The following is a 23,254-nucleotide window of genomic DNA, read 5'->3' on the forward strand; positions in this document are numbered from 1 at the left end:
TGCAAAAAATGGATCTGCAAAAAATACGGGTGACGTCGGTGTGCATTCCGTTTTTTGCGGAACAGAACAGCTGGACCCTAATAGAACAGTACTATCCTTGTCCGTTATGCAGACAGTAATAGGACATGTTCTATCTTTGAACAGAACAACGGAAATACCGAAACGGAAGGCATACGGAGTACCTTCCGTTTTTTTGCGGATCCATTGGTTCCGTATACGGTTCGTATACGGAATGCAAAAAACAGAAAAGAAAAATGTTCGTGTGCAAGAGGCCTAAAGGTCCATTCACAGGTCCGTATGTGTTTTGCAGACATGGACACCGACAATGTGCGTTCCGCATTTTGCGGACCGCACATCGCTGGCACTCTCATAGAAAATGCCTTTTCTTGTCCGCAATTGCAGACAAGAATAGGACATGTTCTATTTTTTTGCGGAACGAAAGTGCAGATCCGGAAGTGCGGATGCGGACAGCACATTCCGGCCCCATTGAAAATGAATGGGTCCGCACTTTTTGCGGAACAGATGCGGACCCATTTTGCGGACGTGTGAATGGACAACTAAGAAAGATAATCCAATATGAAAATGATGCAACTTTTTTATAACACAAGCCTATGAATAATAAAAAGGTGTCAGAATGGCCTTTTCATAAGGCAACGCGTTAGAATTAATGCTGTTGATCAGAACTTTGCTTGTTTCAGCTTATCGATGTGGTAGCAGAGTTTAAGGGCAGGTCCCAGTTTCAGTCCCAAATACTTCATAACCATATCACTCTTCAGAAGAAGCAAGGCATTGCCATCAATCTCCTACAGGAAAAAATGAGACACGTTATTACAGTGGCGCAGTGTCATTAGAATATAATGGTAAAGTTGAGTATGGTATAGAGAGAAAGGCATAAGTGAAGACAAACAACTTAGGAAAACCCATTTAGGGAAACCCACATTGAACAGTTACCTGAGGCTGTTTCCGTTGGGCCCATTCACTTAGTATGTAAGAAGAATGTATCGTCAGTGCAAGAATATCACTCCATTCAAATTCCTCCTTACCGTTCATGTAGTAGGAAGAACGGGGGAATTAACCCTTTAACTACCAGGCCTAATTTTTTTTGTTTTGCACGTTCCAATAGCGATAACTTTTTAATTTTTTCGTCAACTTCTTTTTTGCGTGACAAGATAATTTTTTTTAACGGCACCATTTAATTTATCATTTCAGTTATTGGAAAAACAGGTAAAAAAATCTTTGTGGGTTTAATTGAAAAAATAAAATAAAAAATTAAATTCCACCAAGGTTTTTCGGGTTTTGACATCACAGCATTCACAGTACGCTAAAAATTACATGACGTCATTATTCTGTAGCTCATTACGAATCCAGCAATACCAAACTTGTGTAGTTTTTTAAAAATGTTTTACTACTTTAAAAAAAATGTAAACCTTTAAAAAAAAAAAAAAAAAATTCTGACAGCCATGACTTTTTGGTATTTCGGTTTACAGAGCTGTATGAGGGATTGGTTTTGGCATATTGAACTGTAGTTTTTATTGGTACCATTTGGTACACACGACTTTTAGGTCACAGTTATTGAATTTTTTTGGGGGGAAAGGTGCCAAAAAAATAGCGAATTGTGTGTTTTTAATTTTTTTCTGTTACATCATTTACCGGACAGGAATAAAAAAAAAATACTTTTATAGCTCAGATATTTTTGGACACAACGATACCTAATATGTTTATTTTCTTTATTGTATATATGTCTTAATATGTAAAATTGGAAAAGGGGGGTGATTTAGACTTTTAATGTATTTTTTTTAAACTTTTTTTTCCACTTTTTATTTTTTAACTATTAGCCCCCTTAGAGGGCTAGAACCTAGGATCTTTTGATCCCCTCTCCTATTCACCCTAATAGAGATCAATTAGGGTAAATAGGATTTCTACAGTCTCCATTCTCAGTTAGGCCGAATGCACACGGCCATGTTCCACGGCTGTGAGTGGTCCGTGGTAACACGGCCTGGATTCCTGCTGAGAGCAGGAGCACACAGCGTCATTGGTTGCTATGACGCCATGCGCTTCATGCCGCCGCTGCACTACAGTAATACACTCGTATAGATCATACGAGTGTATTACTGTACTGCAGCGGCGGCATGAAGCGGCCTTATGCCTTGTGGATAGCTCAGTATGGAGAAAGCCATGGCAGGCCAGGATCTCTTCAGCAGTATCCAGGCTGCCATGGCAACCAATCAGAGCACCACGATTTCACTGCAGGGGCTCCGATCGGAAGGCAGAGGGAGCTGCAACCCTCTGCCTTTACTCACAGGTGCCGCGATCAACGTTGATTGCGGCACCTGAGGGGTTAAATGACTGCAGAGGCCCGCTCCATACATCCCCTGCACCACTGTGACATACCGGTGCGTCACAGTAGCTTAAGGGGTTAATAACTGGTGGGGATCCCCAGCAATCAAACATTTATCCCTTATCCCTTATCCCTTATCCCTTTCACACGGGCGAGTATTCCGCGCGGGTGCGATGCGTGAGGTGAACGCATTGCACCCGCACTGAATCTGGACCCATTCACTTCAATGGGGCTGTTCAGATGAGCAGTGATTTTCACGCATCACTTGTGCGTTGCGTGAAAATCACAGCATGTTCTATATTCTGCGTTTTTTCACGCAATGCACACCCCATAGAAATTAATGGGTCTGCGTGAAAATCGCAAGGATCCACAAGCAAGTGCGAATGCGGTGCAATTTTCACGCATGGTTGCTAGGAATTGATGTTAGTAAATTGATAAAAGTCAATTTACTGTATTATTTTCCCTTATAACATGGTTATAAGGGAAAATAATAGCATTCTGAATACAGAATGCTTACTAAAATGTGGCTTTAGGGGTTAAAAAATAAAAAAAATTAACTCACCTCATCCTCTTGTTCGCTCAGCTGGCATCGTCTTCTTTCTTCTTCTTTCAGGACCTGCAAAAGGACCTTTGATGACGTAATCATGCTCACCACGAGGTGAGCGTGGTGACGTCAGTGCAGGTCCTGCTAAATGAAGATAGAAGATTTCTACGTCCCTAAAGGTCGAAAACCCAAACCAGAACTTCAGTGAAGAAGTCTGGGTTCGGGTCTGGGTACCACAGTCAGTTTTTTATCACGTGCTAAGTTTTTTATCTAACGTTTTGCAAAAAATATCACTAAACTAAGAACATACTAAAGGGGTTGTCTCACTTTAGAAAATGGCATTTATCATGTCGAAAAAGTTAATGCAAGGCACTTACTAATGTACTGTGATTGTCCATATTGTCTCCTTTGCTGGCTAGACAAATTTTTCCATCACATTATACACTGCTCATATGTGCAATCCTGCAGTGGTGGTCGTGCTTCCACACAATAGGAAAAGGAGCTGACCTGTCTGGTGGTCGAGACTGGGGGAGTGCACATTGGCTTGCATGTGAAGTAGCTTCCATCCTGGCCACCCTGTATTTGCTCTGCAGCAGTGCCCGTAACCCCTGGATATGAGCAGTGTATAATATGATGGAAAAATGAATCCAGCCAGCAAAAGAAGCAATATGGATAATAACACTACATTAGTAAGTGCTTTGTATTAAGTTTAACTTCAATACAAGAAATGGAAAGGTTGACCTACGGGTGTGTCCAGAGCTGAAACCCCACTGATCTAATACTGATGGCCTACGCTAAGGATATGCCATCATTTTTTTAAACCAGGATATCCCCTTTAGAACCAAAATCGTAGCAGACCATATACTACTGGTCAAGAGCACTTCATGTGATCAATTCATTTTGCAATTTCTATTAAATGTTTTAAAACCACAATAATTCCTGAGAGACTATAATCCTTAAAAGAACTGAGATATAAAAGATCAAATGTTGCCCCTAATACATGTGAGAGTTAGGCCTTCTTCACATTACAGTGACAAATGGCCAGGTGACCGCTGTCACACGATGACAGTCTATGGGTGTACTTACACATCTGGTTTTTTTTAACAGACCGTAAATACAGGCCATCAAAAATTAGGATGTGCCATTTTGTCAGTTTTCATAGCTGGACAGCCCCAATACAATTAAATTTGGCCGTTTTCAAGAAAGGTATTTGTGAAAAATCGACTGTGGAAAATGGAGAGTTTTACAGTTTTTGACATCTGTTTTTATTTCCCTATTGTTTGACTCAACAAGTCTAAAAACGTAAAAGTGTATATCTGAAACAACTTGGAAACCCTGCAGCCTTGTTTACAAGTCTTATTATATCATGGTATTATAAGATGGACTAACGGAAACATCAAGCAATGACTCTCAATGACAATACTGCTTTACTAATACAGGCCCGTTGTGAGGGTGGGCAGCACTAAACACTTTATTCTTCTTCCCAATATAAATCCATGTCATTTTTTTCTACAGACACCACTAAGGCTACTTTCACACTTGCGTTTGATCGGATCCATTCTGAACGGATCCGATCATATTAATGCAGACGGAGGCTCCGTTCAGTACGGATCCGTCTGCATTAATAACTTAGAAAAATTTCTAAGTGCGAAAGTAGCCTGAGCGGATCCGTTCAGACTTTCAATGTAAAGTCAATGGGGGACGGATCCGCTTGAAGATTGAGCCATATGGTGTCATCTTCAAGCGGATCCGTTCCCATTGACTTACATTGTAAGTCTGGACGGATCCGTCCGCCTGGCCGTGCGGAGGCGAGCGGAGCGGAGGCTGAACGCCGCCAGACTGATGCAGTCTAAGCGGATCCGCATCCATTCAGACTGCATCAGGGCTGGACGGAAGCGTTCTGCTCCGCTCGTGAGCTCCTTCAAACGGAGCTCACGAGCGGACAGCAGAACGCTAGTGTGAAAGTAGCCTAAGGGTATCTCAGTGCAAAGAGACTTTACACCTTTCATTGAGTTCAATGGTATCTGTATAAATTCCTTTGCCCTGAGTTAGCCCTAGTGGTGGCTGCCGACAGCTGGCTTTGACATGTACTATATCAAGAGAAGTAGGAGACATCGAGCTATAAGGAGTAGATTTATAAATCAGTTTGCGCCAATTACATTGAGAAAGCATAATATTTTATAAAAAGATTCAATAAAGGGGTTGTGCACCTTTGAGGTGTGCTTTGACCCACGACCCCCTTGGGCATACCTGCGAAGGGATACATATTTACCTGCTTCCTGGAGCTGGTTCCCCACTCCTTCTCTTCCTGACTTCGGCTGCTCCGCTGTGTTCCCAGGATGTAAACTTCCATTTTGACGCTGCTGCAGCCAATCGCTGGCTGCAGTGGTGACCTGCTCCCCTTGCGTCAAGTCAAATGGCCATGTGATGCAAGGGGACAGCCACATCAAAAAAGAAGTTTACATCCTGGGAGCGCAGCAGAGGCTGGGGAGAGACGGTGCACTACAAGACACAGTCCATGGACAGATGTGAGACTGTTTATGGAAAGCAATGGCTTTTTTTTCTAATTTCACATTCCTACTCTATAATATAGTTCAACCAAAATCGTACTCACATGCTTTCTAAAAAGGTCAACATGTGGGCCCAATGCCTGTGGATCAGCATCCTTCACAAACCAGACAACATCTTCTACCGTCCAACTGGATGGATCCTTGCTAGATGGTCTGACTGCCTCCTGGTTTTCAGGAGAAGGACTTGAGGCTATAAAAAACATATTGGATATCATAAGTTCGACAAATGTATGTAAATACAAATACAGAGCTGCAGGGATAAAGAAAACTCTTCAAAACTTTTCAAAAGGAAGGTCTGCAGCAGCTAAGGTTTGCTTCTGAAATCACTTACTTCATCTCACTGACCCTTGCATCTTGTATGCGTCATACTGATAACAGAAAGGGAACACATTTTACCTGTATGTAAAAATCTGCCTAAAACTTGCATTGTATCCAAGAAGAGAGTGGATACTGCGCAAGCTTTGGGCAAGACTAGTGAAGGAAAATCTATATCTTGACCCATGCCTCCTCTACAAATAACATACCAAGACAAAAAGTACAAGGCGCTCTCCAGATTGTAAAGATGTTCAGACTTCTAAAAACTTCTTCATGTCAAGAAATGCCTGGGGTGGGAATGTTGAGATTCAGGCATTTTGAGTTGGAGTATTCTGACTTATCTACTTGGTGACATCCATCTCAGTAGGGTCTTCTCATGTTGGCCTTCCTTTCTCTCAGTCTGGTGTTGCTTGCAGGTTATTAGATAAGACCGGCCTCCTACACACTTCTGGCTGCTGCTAGGCAAATTATTGATCAACATTTGAAACTAATGCCCTCCATCTTCTTTTCAGATGTATTTCTCAAATGCATAAACTATATCCTGTGACTGGAAGAACTTACGTCACCTGGACTGTCTGGTAAACCCCCCCCAGAGCTTTAAGGCCTCTTTCACACGGGCGTTGCGGGAAAATGTGCGGGTGCATTGCAGGAACACGCAGGATTTTTCCGCGCGAGTGCAAAACATTGTTCGGGCTTGGGATCAGTGTTTTGTAGATTGTATTATTTTCCCTTATAACATGGTTATAAGGGAAAAAATAGCATTCTGAATACAGAATAGCCCCCTGTAAGAGATCCGGGGCAGACCCCCTCCCTCCAAAGTTAAAATTTCATTGGTGGCCAGTGCGCCCCCCCTCCCTCCCTCTATTGTAATGATAACATTGGTGGCACAGTGTGCGCCCCCCCCCCCCCCCGGCCCCCTCCTCCCTCCCTCTATTGTAATAATAGCATTGGTGGCACAGTGTGCGGCCCCCCCTCCCTCCCTCTATTGCATTAACATTGGGGTAGCAGTGTGCGCCCCCACCCCTCCCTCTATTGTTTTAATACATTGGTGGCAGTGTGCGCCCCCTTCCTCCCTCTATTGTTTTAATACATTGGTGGCAGTGTGCGCCCCCCCCTTCCTCCCTCTATTCTTTTAATACATTGGTGGCAGTGTGCGCCCCCCCCCCCCCTTCCTCCCTCTATTCTTTTAATACATTGGTGGCAGTGTGCGGCCTCCCTTCTCCCCCCCCCACCCCACCCCCCAGATCATTGGTGGCAGCGGAGTTCCGATCGGAGTCCCAGTTTAATCGCTGGGGCTCCGATCGGTAACCATGGCAACGAGGACGCTACTGCAGTCCTGGTTGCCATGGTTACTTAGCATAAGCAATAGTAGAAGATTCATACTTACCTGCTGGCTGCTGCGATGTCTGCGTCCGGCCAGGAGCTCCTCCTACTGGTAAGTGACAGCAATGCGCCGCACAGACCTGTCACTTACCAGTAGGAGGAGCTCCCGGCCGGACACAGAGATCGCAGCAGCCAGCAGCCAGGTAAGTATGATGCTACTACTCCGCTGCCACCAATGATCGAGGGGGGGGAGGCACACACTGCCACCAATGCTATTATTACAATAGAGGGAGGGGGGGGCGCACACTGCCACCAATGCTATTATTACAATAGAGGGAGGGGGGGGGGAGGCACACACTTCCACCAATGCTATTATTACAATAGAGGGAGGGGGGGGGGGGCGCACACTGCCACCAATGCTATTATTACAATAGAGGGAGGGGGGGGTGCACACTGCCACCAATGCTATTATTACAATAGAGGGAGGGAGGGGGGGCGCACACTGCGACCAATGCTATTATTACAATAGAGGGAGGGGGGCGCACACTGCCACCAATGCTATTATTACAAAAGAGGGAGGGGGGGGGGGGCGGGGGCGCACACTGCCACCAATGCTATTATTACAATAGAGGGCGGGGGGGGGGGGCGCACACTGGCCACCAACAAGTTAACTACAGGGGAGGGAGGGGGGGGCCCACTGGCCACCAATTATTTAAAAACAGGGGGGGGGGGGTCTGCCCCCTGCTGCCTGGCAGCACCTGGGGCAGTCATGTACACAGTTTTTTTGTATATTCTAACCTGAAAACTCCAATCCAATGGTATAAAAGAACTCCAAAAGAAAGAAAGATGGTCCAGCTTCACTGAAAAATACTTGAGGCTTTATTCAATCCCGTGCAGATAAAAACCAACATACAGCAATGCAGAAAATCGACCGGTTTCGGATCACTGTAGATGCGGATCCTTAGTCATGATGTGCATCAGTGGGAAGTGAGGTCGAGACTAAATAGTGAACCACCAAACACAGGTGATCACAATCAGGTACAGGACACACCTCCTGATGACATCCTTCACAGATAAAATGCATAGTAATTACAACATCCCAAAAAACATAGAAAAATAAGATAAAATGTACAAATTGCAATGATAAAAAAGAAGAAGAGTAAACATATTAGTAATGTAGAATAGTATCATGACGCCTATTCAGTCCTGATGGTATCCGTGAGCCTAATTTGAAAAAGCCGCTATCCGTCACGTCACAGAAAGACTTAAGTAACATTCAAGTCATAAACCTATCAGCTAAGGTTTTCTCACAATTGCAAATTAATGTACTTGCCAAGGGTTTATCTTTTTCTCCCACAGTGCACTTTGATGTATATCGCACCTTACTTGATGTCAACCGTTTTGCACGCAATCTTACCATTAAAAAACACTTTTCTGATACAGATAATGTTGGTACAGGTTCTGTAGAGGCTGATACAATCCAGTCAAATTTTTCTGTTGATCAGATGTCTTCTTTTTCCTTTCAGGAACTATCACATATTGCCTCTATGCAAACCATGCGTTTTCTCTCTGGGACTGATCCAGAGCGGCAGGTGCACAGTGATTTTGCGAATAATTTTCGCACCTATAACAGAGACTTTTATCCCATCCAGTCACGCACCCCCGCTCTCGATCAATTCCAAGATAATGTAGAATGTGATCTGGTTGAACTTGATAGGGTGCTTCAGAGCAGGGATACAAATGACAGTAAAAATAAAAACAAAAATAATCTCATGGCCAGTGAACGCAAAGCGTTAAAAGAACTGAAGAGTATGTCTGATATAATTGTGAGAAAAGCTGATAAGGGGGGAGCGGTGGTCATCCTGGACAGACCCATGTATGCCGCACAAAATGAGCTTATGCTCTCTGATTCCGCCACCTATACCAGGTTGACTCAGGATCCCACCGCTCCTTTCCAAACCCTTTTGAGGAATATCTTGGAGGAGGGACTGGATAGTGGTTATTTGGACCAAAAACAATTTGATTATATTTTTGTCTCTTATCCAGTGGTCCCCATCTTCCATTCCCTCCCCAAGATACATAAAGAGGGATTCCCTCCCCCCATGCGCCCTATAGTTTCGGGTATTGGGTCTTTTTCGGAAAATTTGTCATCCTGGGTGGACAGCATGTTGCAACCACTAGTGCAGTGTATTCCTGTTTTTTTGCGGGATACTGCCTCAGTCTTGCAGGCTTTTCATTCCTTCCAGTGGTCTTCTGATTTTTCTTGGATTTCGGCTGATGTTGCTTCCCTGTACACGGCTATCCCCCAGGATCTTGCCATTATCTCTTTGGGTTGGTTTTTGAGTCTTTATTCTAATTTCTCATTACCCTTTAGAGATTTCCTCTGCAAAGTTGTATTATTTCTTATGCAACACAATTATTTTATGTTTAATGGGAGATTTTTTTCTCCAATGCAGAGGAGTCTCTATGGGGGCCCGTTTCTCACCATCGCTTGCAAACATTTATATGGCATGGTGGGAACATCATTTTCTTTTCTCTGATTCCAACCCATGGAGTGGATCCGTCCGGTGGTACGGTCGGTACATCGATGACCTGCTCTTTGTATGGTCGGGTGATGTGGCGGCCGTACCATCATTCGGATCCTTCCTCAATGCTAACAATTGCAATTTACGTTTTTCTTTAAACTCTCATAAGACCCTAATATCCTTTTTGGATTTGTGTCTGGGGGATGGCCGTGTACATAGTCGTACGCACAGAAAGGAAACCGCAGGAAATACCATCTTACATGCGGGATCCTGTCATCCTGCACACACTGTCCATAATATCCCTAGGGGCGAATACATTCGCGCTTTGCGCAATTGTTCCTCCAGTGAAACTTGCATTGAAGAAATTAATACTGTCACCACTCGTCTCCTAGCCAGGAATTATCCCAGCAGACTTTTAAACCGATCAAAAAATATGGTTTCTACCATGTCTCGGGATAATTTAATCTTTCCCAACAAAACGCCCAGGCTTGGTCATAAAGAGAAGCAAGTTACTTTCTCCACGAGTTATAGTTGTGAATATTCACAAATATGTAATATTGTCAAAAGACATCTTCATCTTCTCAAATATGACCAAGCGTGGGGTGACGTTGTGAAAAGCGGTGTTCGATGTGTTGCCCGACGTGCTGTTACTTTAGCAAATATGGTGAGCCCCTCTCTATACCAGGATAAACCTGGCTCCCAGCCTACTTGGCTGAGAAACATAGGTAATTTTAAATGTGGACATAAAAGATGCACATGTTGCTCATATATGAGGATGGGCTCGCATATTGTGTCTACAAGTAACCACACCACTCATACTATTCAGCAATACATCAATTGCAACACCACATATGTGGTATACTGCATAACATGCTCTCTGTGTAATTTACAGTACGTCGGGTGCACATCCAACTGTTTGAAAATTCGAATTTGCCGTCACATCTCTGATGTACCTCATGCTAAAATAAAAAATGTTTCTGCTGCTAGTCTGCATTTTGCTGCGGTTCATGATGGTAATACAGACAGCATGTCAGTACAAGGAGTGGAAAGGGTTAACAGACCAAACAGAGGTGGTGATCACAAGAAAAAGTTGCTCAATCGTGAGTGCTTTTGGATTTTCAAATTAGGCTCACGGATACCATCAGGACTGAATAGGCGTCATGATACTATTCTACATTACTAATATGTTTACTCTTCTTCTTTTTTATCATTGCAATTTGTACATTTTATCTTATTTTTCTATGTTTTTTGGCATGTTGTAATTACTATGCATTTTATCTGTGAAGGATGTCATCAGGAGGTGTGTCCTGTACCTGATTGTGATCACCTGTGTTTGGTGGTTCACTATTTAGTCTCGACCTCACTTCCCACTGATGCACATCATGACTAAGGATCCGCATCTACAGTGATCCGAAACCGGTCGATTTTCTGCATTGCTGTATGTTGGTTTTTATCTGCACGGGATTGAATAAAGCCTCAAGTATTTTTCAGTGAAGCTGGACCATCTTTCTTTCTTTTGGGATCCGTTGTGCGCCCAAGGTTCAGGGCGAGGTCCGGGCTCCTGGCTTCCTGTGGAAGAGCGCGGCATTTTCCAGTGTTGCTCTATAAAAGAACTCCAGACTTTACATTGAAAGTCAATGGGGACGGATCCGTTTGAAATGGCACCATATTGTGTCAACGTCAAACGGATCCGTCCCCATTGACTTGCATTGTAATTCAGGACGGATCCGTTTGGCACCGCACGGCCAGGCGGACACCAAAACGACTTTTTTTTCATGGATCCTCCAAAAATCAAGGAAGACCCACGGACGAAAAAACGGTCACGGATCACGGACCTACGGACCCCGTTTTTGCGGACCGTGAAAAAATACTGTCGTGTGCATGAGGCCTAAGTGTAACCATTGTGTAACGAAGTGTAACCATTGTCAAACAAACTGCTTTAAAATTGGGTCCATTTTTTTTTTAAACACCTGTAAATAAAGATGCACCGTCTACGTAAATGACTAATGCCTAATATTCAGTTTACAACTTGATCCTGGTTTCTGAATTTTCTCATGTGAGCATGTTCCTTCCAGTAATGCTAATACATGCTAAGGCCTCATGCACATGAATGTGTGCTGGCTGGGCCCGTGCTGCGGACCGCAAATTGTAGTCTGCAATGCACAGGCACTGACTGTGGGGCCACTGCATGCAGATTGCGGACCCATTCACTTGAATGGGGTCCGTGATCCGCATCCGACTGTTCGCACAGCAAAAAAGTAGTGCATGCACTCCATGGTGCTTCCGTGGGCTTCCGATCTGTGCCTCGGTTCCGCACCACACCACATCTCCCGGACTGCGGACCCATTCAAGTGAATGGGTCCGCATCCGTGATGCGCGGTGCACGCGGCCGGTCAATGGCCGTGGCATGAGCCCTTAATGTGAGGTCTGTATGTCCAGGATGCTGCTATCTTCACTAGCTGTCATGTATTATTACAACTTTGCCTCTGGGCTGCCTGCCACTTCTACAGTCCATGAGGGATCTCTTCCCTCTCGTACTGACAGCCTATATGATTCTTACCCGGTAAACGGTCTTGTGTGTGATTTTCTCCCTATCTACAGCCATTGTGAGCCGCTCTCCTTGAATGCTTTCCCTAAGGCCTCTTGCACACGACAGTATGGCTTTTTCAGTATTTTGCAGTCCTCAAGAAAGAGATCCGCAAAAAATACGGATGACATCTGTGTGCATTTCGTTTTTTGCAGAACGGAACTGCTGGCCCCTGATAGAACAGTACTATCCTTGTCCGTTATGCGGACAATAATAGGACATGTTCTATCTTTGAACGGAACGGAAATATGGAAACGGAAGGCATACAGAGTACCTTCCGTTTTTTGTGCGGATCCATTGAAATGAATTGTTCCGTATATGGTCCGTATACGGAACGTAAACGGAAAAAAAACACATTTGTGTACAAGAGGCCTTACATTCTGAATTGCCATACACTGTGAATTGCCATAATTGCCCCCTCCTTCCTGCTAAGGCCTTCCACACGGGCATGTGCGCCCCGTTGTCGTATTGCCTTTGCGGATCCGCAATACACAGGCGCCGTTCCGTGGGCATTCCGCATCACGGATGCAGACCCATTCACTTCAATAGGTCCGCACATCCGGAGATGCGGAATGGTGCAGAATGGAACCACTGAACGAAACCCTACGGAAGCACTACGGAGTGCTTCCGTGGGGTTTCGTCCCGTACTTCCGTTCCGCAAAAAGATAGAACATGTCCTATCTTTTTGTGGAACGGCCGGATTGCGGACCCATTTAAGTGAATGGGTCCGCGATCCGCTGCGGCTTCCCCACGGACTGTGCTCTTGCATTGCGGCCCGCATTTTGCGGGCCGCAGCACGACCACGGGGCCCGTGTGAAAGAGGCCTAAATCTAACACTAGGAGATGCATGGGGATTGCAGAGAAAGCCATCAGTAACAGGAGCTGTGTTCCAATGCATTTATATCAGATTTAGGCCGCATGCATCTGTATTTTGGTCGATAATCCAATGGATTCACAAAATGTGGTTAACTTCCATGTTCTATCATTTGCGGAATGGCCACCCGGATGTGCAAAAAATGTGGATGTATGCATGGCCCCATAGGAAAGAATGGGTCAGAGTGCCAAAAGTACAGATAGCAAATCGAAGAAACATTAGTCTCTTATGTTTGTGTGCATTAGCAGCTAGGTGGAGGACACAAACACACTCTGCAGAAGCAAAATGGTAGGATTCTTTAACCCTAAGTTCACACCTGAGCGTTTTACAGCGCGTTCAAACGCGCTGTAAAACGCTCAACACATGAAAACCAATGCTTCCCTATGGGAATGGTTCTCACCTGGGCGTTTTACAGCGCGTACGATCGCGCTGTAAAACGCCCGACGCATAATCAAGTTCTTGAGCTTCTTTGGGGTATTTTTACGTGCGTTTGTGGCCATAGGACACTGCAGTCAATCACACAAACGCGCGTCAAACGCGCGTTTACTATTACAAAAACATGCATAAAAACATGCGCCAAAAACGCCCGTAAAACGCGCGTTTGAGAAACGCTCAGGTGTGAAAGCAGGGTTAAAGACTATTGGAAAGTTGCCTAATTTTGAATTTAGGAATCAAGTTAACAATAAAAAATATTGCAAAGGTTTCCATAGCCTTTAACTCCATAGGGCAAGTGCAGAAAATAAAAAAATATAACGTGAAGTAAGTCAAGATAAGACTATAAGACATATTATCACATGGAAAAATGTAGAGATTTTGATGGATAATAACTTCAGCTGTAGCAAACAATGCCAAACCATGTCATATAGCTGGCAATGTTAACAGACATCTGTCAGGGTGCTACCGCACGTTCAGGCGGTTTTTGATGCCAAAATCAGGTGTGGCTCATAACAGGAGAGAATATATAAAGGACAGATACAAATTCTCCACTTTTTCAATCCATTCTAGGTTTTGGCTTAAAAAAACTGCATATAAAACCTGAACATGTGGACGCACCCTAATAAACTCATAGTAAGAAATAAATTGAGCTTCATTACCACTTCTGTTACCCTCAAGGTAACTTCCATTTCTTGTGGGACTTGATGTTTGGCGCCTTAATCCTGCTGAGGACTGAACTCCTGAAGACATCTGACTGGATCTATGGTTGCATGAAGAAGAGGAGCTTCCACCACTTCCACCTCCAAGCCGTCCTTCTCCATTATTCTGTCTGGCAGGGTAAAGAGAACCCATGTAGTTGTAGGCAGAATCAGAAGGATCAACGCTGTATCGTTTTGTATTCACAGGATCGACCAAGTAATCTTCTGGAATTACAGTTTCTGCTGAGGGAAAAGGAACTGTGTAAGCATTTAACTAATAAAATGCAAAGAATACATTTTTAATCTTAAAGAGGTATTCATGGATTTTGCTACTGATGGCCTGTCCTCACGATGGGCCGTCAATATCTGATCAGTCAGGTTCCATATATCACTTTCCCTTGTAAATCAGTAGTACAGGCCAACAGAAACTATAAATATATCTCACTATTAGGCCTCATGCACACAACAGTATTTTTTTTTACGGTCTGCAAAACGAGGTTCCGTTGTTCCGTGTCCGTTTTTTCTTCCGTGTGTCTTCCTTGATTTTTGGAGGATCACCAGACCAGAAAAGTGAAAAAAAAATTCAAGTTTGCCTTGAAAATGATAGGAAAAAAATGGACACGGATCACAGACGCAGATGACAATCTTGTGTGCCTCCGTGTTTTTTTACTTAAATGGGTCCACGAACCGTTGTCTGTCAAAAAAATAGGACAGGAAACACGGATCACGGACACGGATGACAAACGGTGCATGGAGGCCTAATACATAGAATAGAAAGTACACGTCCAGTTGTATCCACCACGATTTAGACTCAAGCTTCACATATATTTTTGATACATATATTTATGTTCAAAGGGGCCACAGCTTTATGTGAGTTAAGGCTCATGCACACGACCGTTGTAGTTTTGCGGTCCGCTTTTAACGGATCCGTTGTTCCGTATCTGAAGCTTTTTTTTCTGTTTTGTGGCCGCATCCGTTATGCCACAAAACATATCTGTATGGTTTCCATATGCGATCCGTTTTTTGCGGATCGCAAATGGAAACAGGAAGCTTACATAATGTTTGCAAACAGTAAACACATGGACAAAGTGGGCATGGATCCACAAAATATAAATGACATACAGATGTGTTCCGTATGCATTCCGTATTTTTTGTGGACCCATTGACTTAAATGGAGCCACGGACCATGATTTACAGACAATAATAGGACATGCACTACTTTTTTGCTGAACGGCCAAGCGGACATACGGAAACGGAATGCAAACTGAGTCATTTCCGTTGTTTTTGCGGACCCATTAAAGTGAATGGTTCCGCATACAGTCCGCAAAAAACCCCGGAACGGACACGGAAAGCAAATACGTTCGTGTGCATGAGCCCTTATGTTTTGTTTGGTGAGCTGGGAGTTGGAAAGAAACTGGCTAGGTGAGCGCCCCCTAGATGGTCATGTACATCTGAGGCTACTTTCACATTTGCGTTCAGAGCGGATCCTTCTGAGACGGATCCGCTCATATAATGCAGACGATGGATCCGTTCAGAACGGATCCGTCTGTATTATATTGTAAAAAAAATTCTAAGTGTGAAAGTAGCTGCAGACGGATCCGTCCAGGCTTTACATTGAGAGTCAATGGGGGACGGATCCGTTTGAAAATTGAGCCATAGTGTGTCATATTCAAACGGATCCGTCCCCATTGACTTACATTGTAAGTCTGGACAGATCCGTTTGCCTCCGCACGGCCAGGCGGAGACCCGAACGCTGCAAGCAGCGTTCAGGTGTCCGTCTGCTGAGCGGAGTGGAGGCAAAACGCTGTCAGACTGATGCATTCTGAGCGGATCCGCGTCCACTCAGAATGCATTAGGGCCAGACGGCTGCGTTCGGGGCCGCTTGTGAGAGCCTTTAAACGGAACTCACAAGCGGAGCCCCGAACGCAAATGTGAAAGTAGCCTTACCTGACTCCATCCTTCCAGTATCATATTCCTTGGGATTGTCTGCCGTGGTGCTATACTGTACAAACGGCTGATTGCTGAACAGATTGTCACAGATGAGGCTGCGGCACAGCTTCTTCAGGAACCGCAGAACGTATCCTATGCTGTTCACTACAGGAAGGCTGAGAAGATGCTGTTTTCCCTCAAATGAAGCAGACACTGAAAAAAAAGAAATAAAACCACTTATTACATGCACTCGTACTACAGTGCAACCAGTTTGAGATAAATCTATAAAGTATTACACCAGTATTCACATCTTAAATAGAGCCAGTCCCCTCTCCTTACATGTCAGGTTTAGTAACTACTTGCATTCCCCATGCAATATCCATTCTCGCGCATCTATTCTCATGACTCTAAATTGTACCATTCCTTTATTATTCCTGCTAGAAGTTATGAATGAATTACTAGCAGTTTGCAGTTCAGGTACAGATGGGTGTTACCAGTTGGGGGCAGTATCGGACTGGGGTGCCTAGGGCCCACCAGTAAAATTTATTTTGGGAGCCCACCATACGGATACATTCAAATATTACCTGCTCACACAGCAGCAAGATGCTACCAGATGATTGAATATGGGGTCTCTGCAGCGTTCCTCTAGAAGTCATCTCAGCTACTTGATTGTGTCTATAATAATATACTAGGGAGTTTCTTTAATAATCTATCAAGTTTTTTATATGAACTTAGGCTGTTGAGGCGCTGTACATTGAATACATGTATGTAGTACTGTAAGTCTACTGTGCTATGTTCCACTAGTGCAGGGGGTTGGAGACTAGGGGCCTACCTTGCTCAGGGGCCCACTGGGGGATTCACCTGTACCCCTGTGGGCCAGTCCAAGCCTGGTTGGGGAGGGGTGTCTGACACTGGCAACACTAATTCAATAGTTTCAGACTGTGCAGGGACACACCCCAACTGGTTACACCCACCTAGACCTTCATTACAAGCTGCTTATAATTCATTTATAACTTCGAGCAGGAATAATAAAGGAATTGCACAATATATAGTCATAAGAAAAGATACTCCAGAATTGCAAGTAGTTGTTAGGAGCGGTTACAGGTCCTCATTAAAGGGGTTCTGTGGGAATTAATAAAATACATTCAAAATACCTAAATATTGTTTTGTTATAAACACATTCTCAATAGAGTTCATTATTTTTTATAATGGCTCTTTTTTACCCAATCAGGGAAAATAAAATGGCCACCATCCAATTAGTACACACAAAATCCATCCTAATCACACAGGACGGATTACTACAGAGCACTGAGGTAAACTGCTGCCTCAGCTCTCCTCACTGCTGTGGTTGTCATGAATTATGATCCTACATACAGTCCAGGTCCTGACCAGATGTAGCGGCTTCTTTTCCTGTTCAGCTGCATTATAGTCAATTTACTATAATGCAGCTGAACAGGAAGAGCCCGCAGCGTGCGCAAACGCAGTGGAGACTACGGCATTGGAGGAGCGAGGGAGGGTAAGGACTTTGTAAAACATCTTCATTTCACAGGTAAGTAACAAGCGCTAATTAGGGAAAACGCCTGGAGAACCCCTGTAACATTTGGTTCTATTGACATACATTATATGTTTAGTATATGACAGTATATGTTCAGTATATATAATTTATATACTGTACATTGTTATATTGCAAATATAGAAAAAAGTATTTTGACATAGCTTTTTACTTTATTGTTTATACTGCACATATTTCACACTGAATAACTGGTCACAGTCCCTTCATGGTGCCGAATTTTGGAGCTCTCGCATATACAGCTACTTTTAACTCATACTAAATGGTTAAATATGTTCCTTTGCTGGACACAGTAAAACACTGTTGTCAGTGGCTTCTTTTGTTAATTGCGATATTCTGTATATAGACTTAAAACTTCTTCCTGCTTCACCTGATCGCCCTGTTTAGTTGCTTACCAATGTTGTAACGTGCGTTATAGCAGATTAATCACACATGGGGATTTGCTAAGGAGGAAAATTGCTAGTAGATAGCTTAAAGGGGTTGTCCCCTTCTTCACCCAAGCAGCCAAATTTACACTGCTAAGCGGAGGCTAGGGCAGCGCTAAAGCCCGCCCATTAGTGCCAGTGACATCACTGGGAACACTGCTAGGCGGAAGCCTCTGCCTAGCAGAGGCCAGGCACATCACCGGTTGTAATAAAAAAGTCCTTGCCCTGCATGATTCAAGGTGATGGACCATGTGATGAGCGCAGTGACGTCACCACAGGTTCTTTTCCTTTGGGTCATCAAAGAAGAAGACAGAAGAGAAATCGGGCTGCGCGAACAAGTGGATGAGGTGAGTTAAATTTATTTTATTTTTTTAACCCCTCCTTCCCTATTTTACTAAGCATTCTGTATTCAGAATGCTATTATTTTCCATTATAACCATGTTATAAGGGAAAATAAAATCTACACAACACCTAACCCGAACCCGAACTTCTGTGAATTAGTCCGGGTTCAGGTTTGGGTACCAAACATGCCGATTTTTCTTACGCACGTGCAAAACGCATTAAAACGCTTTGCACTCGTGCGGAAAAATCGTGCATTTTCCTGTGACGCACCCGCATCCTATCCGGCCCTCACACGCGACGCCCGTGTGAAAGAGGCCTTAGTGTTCTGAAACACATATGGTGATTAATGAACTTAACCAAATCTCTTTTTATTGGTTATGTCATGAAAAAGATACAGGCAAGTTGAATAATAGCACAATTGACAATGCACATCAGATAAGGTGTAACATGACAAATGCCGATAATGCACATTACAGTAATCCTGCGCCACGGTCTGTATCATCAATAAGAGGCAAGTATGACATTTCTATCCAAGCAAAAGGACATCTGTAAATTGAATCCAATAGAGATCTAATATAACAGTAAAACAAAGAAAGACATAAAGACAAGGGTAAGAAGGGAAAGGGGGGGGGGGGGGAATCCGCTCTAGCTGTCAGGAAACCTGAATTTCTTCCAAGGAAGCCACACCTTAAGGAACTTCGCTCGAGTGTGGGTCTCCCAGTGTGCCAGCTCCTCAAATCTATAAAGTTGGTCCACTTTTTCCAGCCAACTCGAAATAGTGGGAGGCAGAGTCTGCTTCCACAGCAAGGGGACTAGAAGCCTAGCGGCGGTAAGTAATATAGTAGGCAAATCTGATTTGGTTGGGGTAAATGAAGAGTTGGGGCACCAGAGTAGGATCAGCTTTTGATCCAAAGATACAGAGGTGGAGCAGATTTTGTTAGTTAAAGTCTCCACTTGGCTCCAGAAGGGGCGCATACTGATGCAATCCCACCAAATATGTGAAAGAGAACCGATGCCCGCCCCGCACCTCCAGCAGACCTCAGGGATTTCCGGGTTGAGTCTATGAAGAAACTCAGGAGTCTTGTACCATCTGGTCAGCAACTTGTACGAGTTCTCCTGAATTTTAATGCATCGGCTAAAACCATGAGATTGGGCCAAAATAAAAGCTCTCTCCGGTTCTGACAATTTGAGGGATAGTTCCTTCTCCCATGAGCTCAGGAAATGAGGTTCAGAGCAAGTAAAGGATAATAGCTCCTTATACATCGTGGAAAAGGGTCTGCTGGAGGGCCGGGCCGACATCAGCTTCCGCTCCAACCAAGTGGGGGAGGCCAGATGAGACGTTTGTAGTTGCAGGATTCCTATGTCTCTCTTAAAACTATGGAGATGCAAGAAAGCTACTGATTTAACTCTAGGTAATTCAAGGATCCCTTTCCAATCCAGCATCCCCTCTGTTGACACCACATCTTGCAGCGTATGATTCTTGAGCAGTGCCCAAACCCCTGTGACCCCAAGTATTTCGGGATGAATATAACTTTGTAATAGATATAATGGGAGCTCAGGACTAGGGAAGTTAAGCGTCTTTGAACTGTAAAGCTTAGACCAGGTGAATAGCACCCCTCTCCACAGTAAAGGCAATTTAGAAGCTGTGGGGGAACATGGGCGGACACCCCACAGAATTAATTTCTCATTATCAGTGAGTAGCTTTCGTTCCAATTGTGAGCAGATGGTCATAGGATGTCCTGAGAGGAGGCTCACTCCTCTGCACATAAGGTTAGCTTTGTAGTACAAGTGGACATCGGGCAACCCAAACCCTCCAAACCTTTTTTCCCTGGTTAGAATGGCGTAGGCCACCCTCGGGGACCGGCCTCTCCAAAGAAAGAGGGACATCATCCGGCGGACTTCCGTGAAATATGACTGCGGTACCCAAATCGGTAGAGTCTGCAGGAGGTACAAGAACCTAGGGAGTATATAGGTTTTTAAATAATTCTTCCTCCCAATCCAAGAGATGAAAGGCATTTTTAGTGAATGGAGCTGTGTTTTAACAGCTTGAAGTAAAGAAAGGTAGTTGGAGGGAAATAATTCCTTAGGGTCTGCAGTTACCTTGATACCTAAAAAAGGTATTTCTTTAGAGGCCCACTTAAAAGGAGTAGAATCTTTTAAAAGCTGCACTATGTTTCCAGGGCAGGACACATTAAGAGCCATAGATTTAGAATAATTGACTTTAAAATTGGAGATGAAACCAAAATCTTCAAAAATGGTAAGCAGTTTGGGGAAGGATACCCTAGGATTTGAAGTCATCACCAATAGATCGTCAGCAAAAGCCGCTGTAATATGATCTTGAGACCCAATGGTGATTCCTTCAATCTCAGGTGACTGACGGATTTTACTCAGCAGAGTCTCCATCACCAAAACAAAGAGAGTCGGGGAGAGTGGACACCCCTGACGCGTACCATTGGAAATGCCGAATGTTGGGGATAAGGTCCCATTGACTTTGACCCTGGCAGAAGGGGCTAGGTATAATGAGAAAATGGCAGAAATGAATTGTTCTGGTATACCAAACTTTGACAATGTCTTGGCCATAAAAGACCAGCTCACCCTGTCAAATGCTTTTTCTGCGTCGGTGCTCAGTAATGCTACCGGCAGCCCTTTAGTTTGCGTCCAGGACATCAAGTGCAGCAAACGAACTGTATTCTCATTGCCCCGTCTGCCAGGGACAAAGCCAACCTGCTCACCGTGTACTATGTCAGGAAGCAGTAGCTGAAGGCGTTGGGACAATATCTTCGCCCACCACTTAACATCTACATTCAATAGGGAAATGGGACGGTAGCTACCACATTCCAGAGGGTCTTTATTTTCCTTATGAAGGATGGTGACATGGGCCATTAAGGATTGTGGAGGCAAAGACCCCCCGTTTAGTAAATAGTTGCAAAGGGATTTAAAATGTGGGAGCAATATATCCTTAAAAGTTTTATAATACGAGATGTTCAGGCCGTCAGGACCAGGGCTCTTCCCTGAAGGGATGGATGATAGAACTTTAAGTATCTCTTCGTCTGTAATTGGAGAGGTGAGCTGGGAAGCTTGCGTGGGGCTTATGGAGGGGAGATGGAGCGTTTTAAGGAATTGATCAGTCGCAGCAGCTAAAGACTCCGGAGTGGCTTGGTTCGGAGATGGTAAGTTATATAGATTAGAGTAGAAGGCGCAAAACGCCTTTGCTATCTCGGGTGTAGTCTTGTGCACAGTACCCGCCGCATCCCTAATACCCGGGATAAAGGAACTTGCTTGTTGCTGTTTACAGAGCGCCGACATCAGCTTATTTCCCTGATCGCCATGGGCATAGGACCTGAACTTAGACCGAAACAGTAACTTGGCCGAAGTAGCATTCAATAGGTTTTTAAGGTCGTTTCTAGCTTTGTATAATTCCTCTGCCACTTGGGAAGCTTGGGACTGTTTGTGGGTGAGTTCAAGAGCTGTGATACGGGACATTAACAGGTTCTGAGCCTGAGATCGCTTTTTCTTCACAAAAGAGCCAAGAGCAATCAATTCACCCCTAATCACGGCCTTATGCGTCTCCCAGACAATGGGGATAGACGGGGGGGATGGGCCAGATGTATTGATCTTAAAAAATTCAGACAGTGAGGCTGAAAGTTTGGAAACGTGGTCAGGGTCCTGAATAAGTGTGTCATTTAGTCGCCATGTCCAGTCTTTCTTTGGGAGGCCGGCCAACGAGAGGGTTAGGAAGATTGGGGCATGATCTGAGAGTACAATGCTCCCTACTCTAGCACTGGAGACTAATGGGGCGTGGGCACCTGAAAGGAAAAGATAGTCTATCCTGTGGTAAGAATTTTTTGCATGAGAATAAAATGAGTAATCCCTCCCTGAAGGGTGCAATGTACGCCACATGTCTAGTACCCCCAGTCTCTTCAAAGAAACCTTAAGGCGCCTCAGAAGCCTGTGGGTAACAGACGACCTGCCTGATGAGGAATCTAAAGAGGGCTCTATGGCTACATTAAAATCCCCGCCTAGTACCAGCAATCCCTCAGTAAAGGAGCTCAACTGTCTAAGGGTCTGAACGAGCCATGGGACCTGACCCCTATTGGGGGCATACACATTCGCCAGTGTGACAGAGGTATCAGCAATGAGGCCCTTTACAAACAGAAAGCGCCCCTCGGAGTCTGCAGAGGTCGCCTTCTGAGTAAATGGAATGCTTTTGTGTATTGCTATGCTGACCCCTCTGCTGGCTGACGAATGGGTGCTATGGTACCATTGGGAGAATTTTGCGGATGGCAACTTCGGTATCTTCCCTGTTTTAAAGTGTGTTTCCTGAAAGTAAGCTATAGAAGTTTTATCCTTTTGCAGGAGTGACAATACCTGAGATCTCTTACATGGCTCGTTCAGACCTCGGACATTCAGTGATGAAACAACAAAGGACGTCATGATGATCTATCATACAATGAAGAGAAAAGCATTAACCATTGAAAGCATAGAATCTTAGTACATAAGACAAATCCTGACTGAGCAAGGAGGGAGAACAGAAGGGAAAGGACAAACAGACATATACAGTGGGAAGACAATTGGACAAAAAAGTAAAAAAAAAACAACACATGCCACAGAAAGAGTCCCATGGAACACCTGACATGTAGCGGATCCATTTGCATCACGGCGACCAGCCGGGATCCATCAGGGGGGGGCTTCCATAGGACAACTGAGAGCCACTGACAGGCTTTCAGAGGGGGGTCTACCATCATATGGTAAGGAACCAGTGTAACCCCAACTATTGAT

General features: G+C 44.3%; 1 protein-coding gene across 6 annotated transcripts in view; it reads right to left on the minus strand.

Annotated features, from left to right (window-relative positions):
* Positions 1-443: 443 nt before the first annotated feature.
* Positions 444-23,254, minus strand: part of SCML4 (Scm polycomb group protein like 4) — a 135,278-nt gene continuing 112,467 nt past the window's right edge. For 5 of the 6 annotated variants that reach the window (XM_044291563.1, XM_044291562.1, XM_044291560.1 and 2 more), the window contains 4 exons: positions 16,157-16,351; positions 14,171-14,452; positions 5,497-5,642; positions 444-803 (listed from right to left, as the gene is read on the minus strand). In XM_044291563.1, coding sequence (XP_044147498.1) covers positions 678-803; positions 5,497-5,642; positions 14,171-14,452; positions 16,157-16,351 — 749 coding nt within the window. In that variant the 3' untranslated portion in view covers positions 444-677. The remainder of the gene's footprint in view (positions 804-5,496; positions 5,643-14,170; positions 14,453-16,156; positions 16,352-23,254) is intronic. The other variant, XM_044291561.1, reaches the window with a different exon arrangement.

This window comes from Bufo gargarizans, chromosome 4 (assembly GCF_014858855.1).
Source record: "Bufo gargarizans isolate SCDJY-AF-19 chromosome 4, ASM1485885v1, whole genome shotgun sequence".
Classification (NCBI taxonomy): Eukaryota; Metazoa; Chordata; class Amphibia; order Anura; family Bufonidae; genus Bufo; species Bufo gargarizans.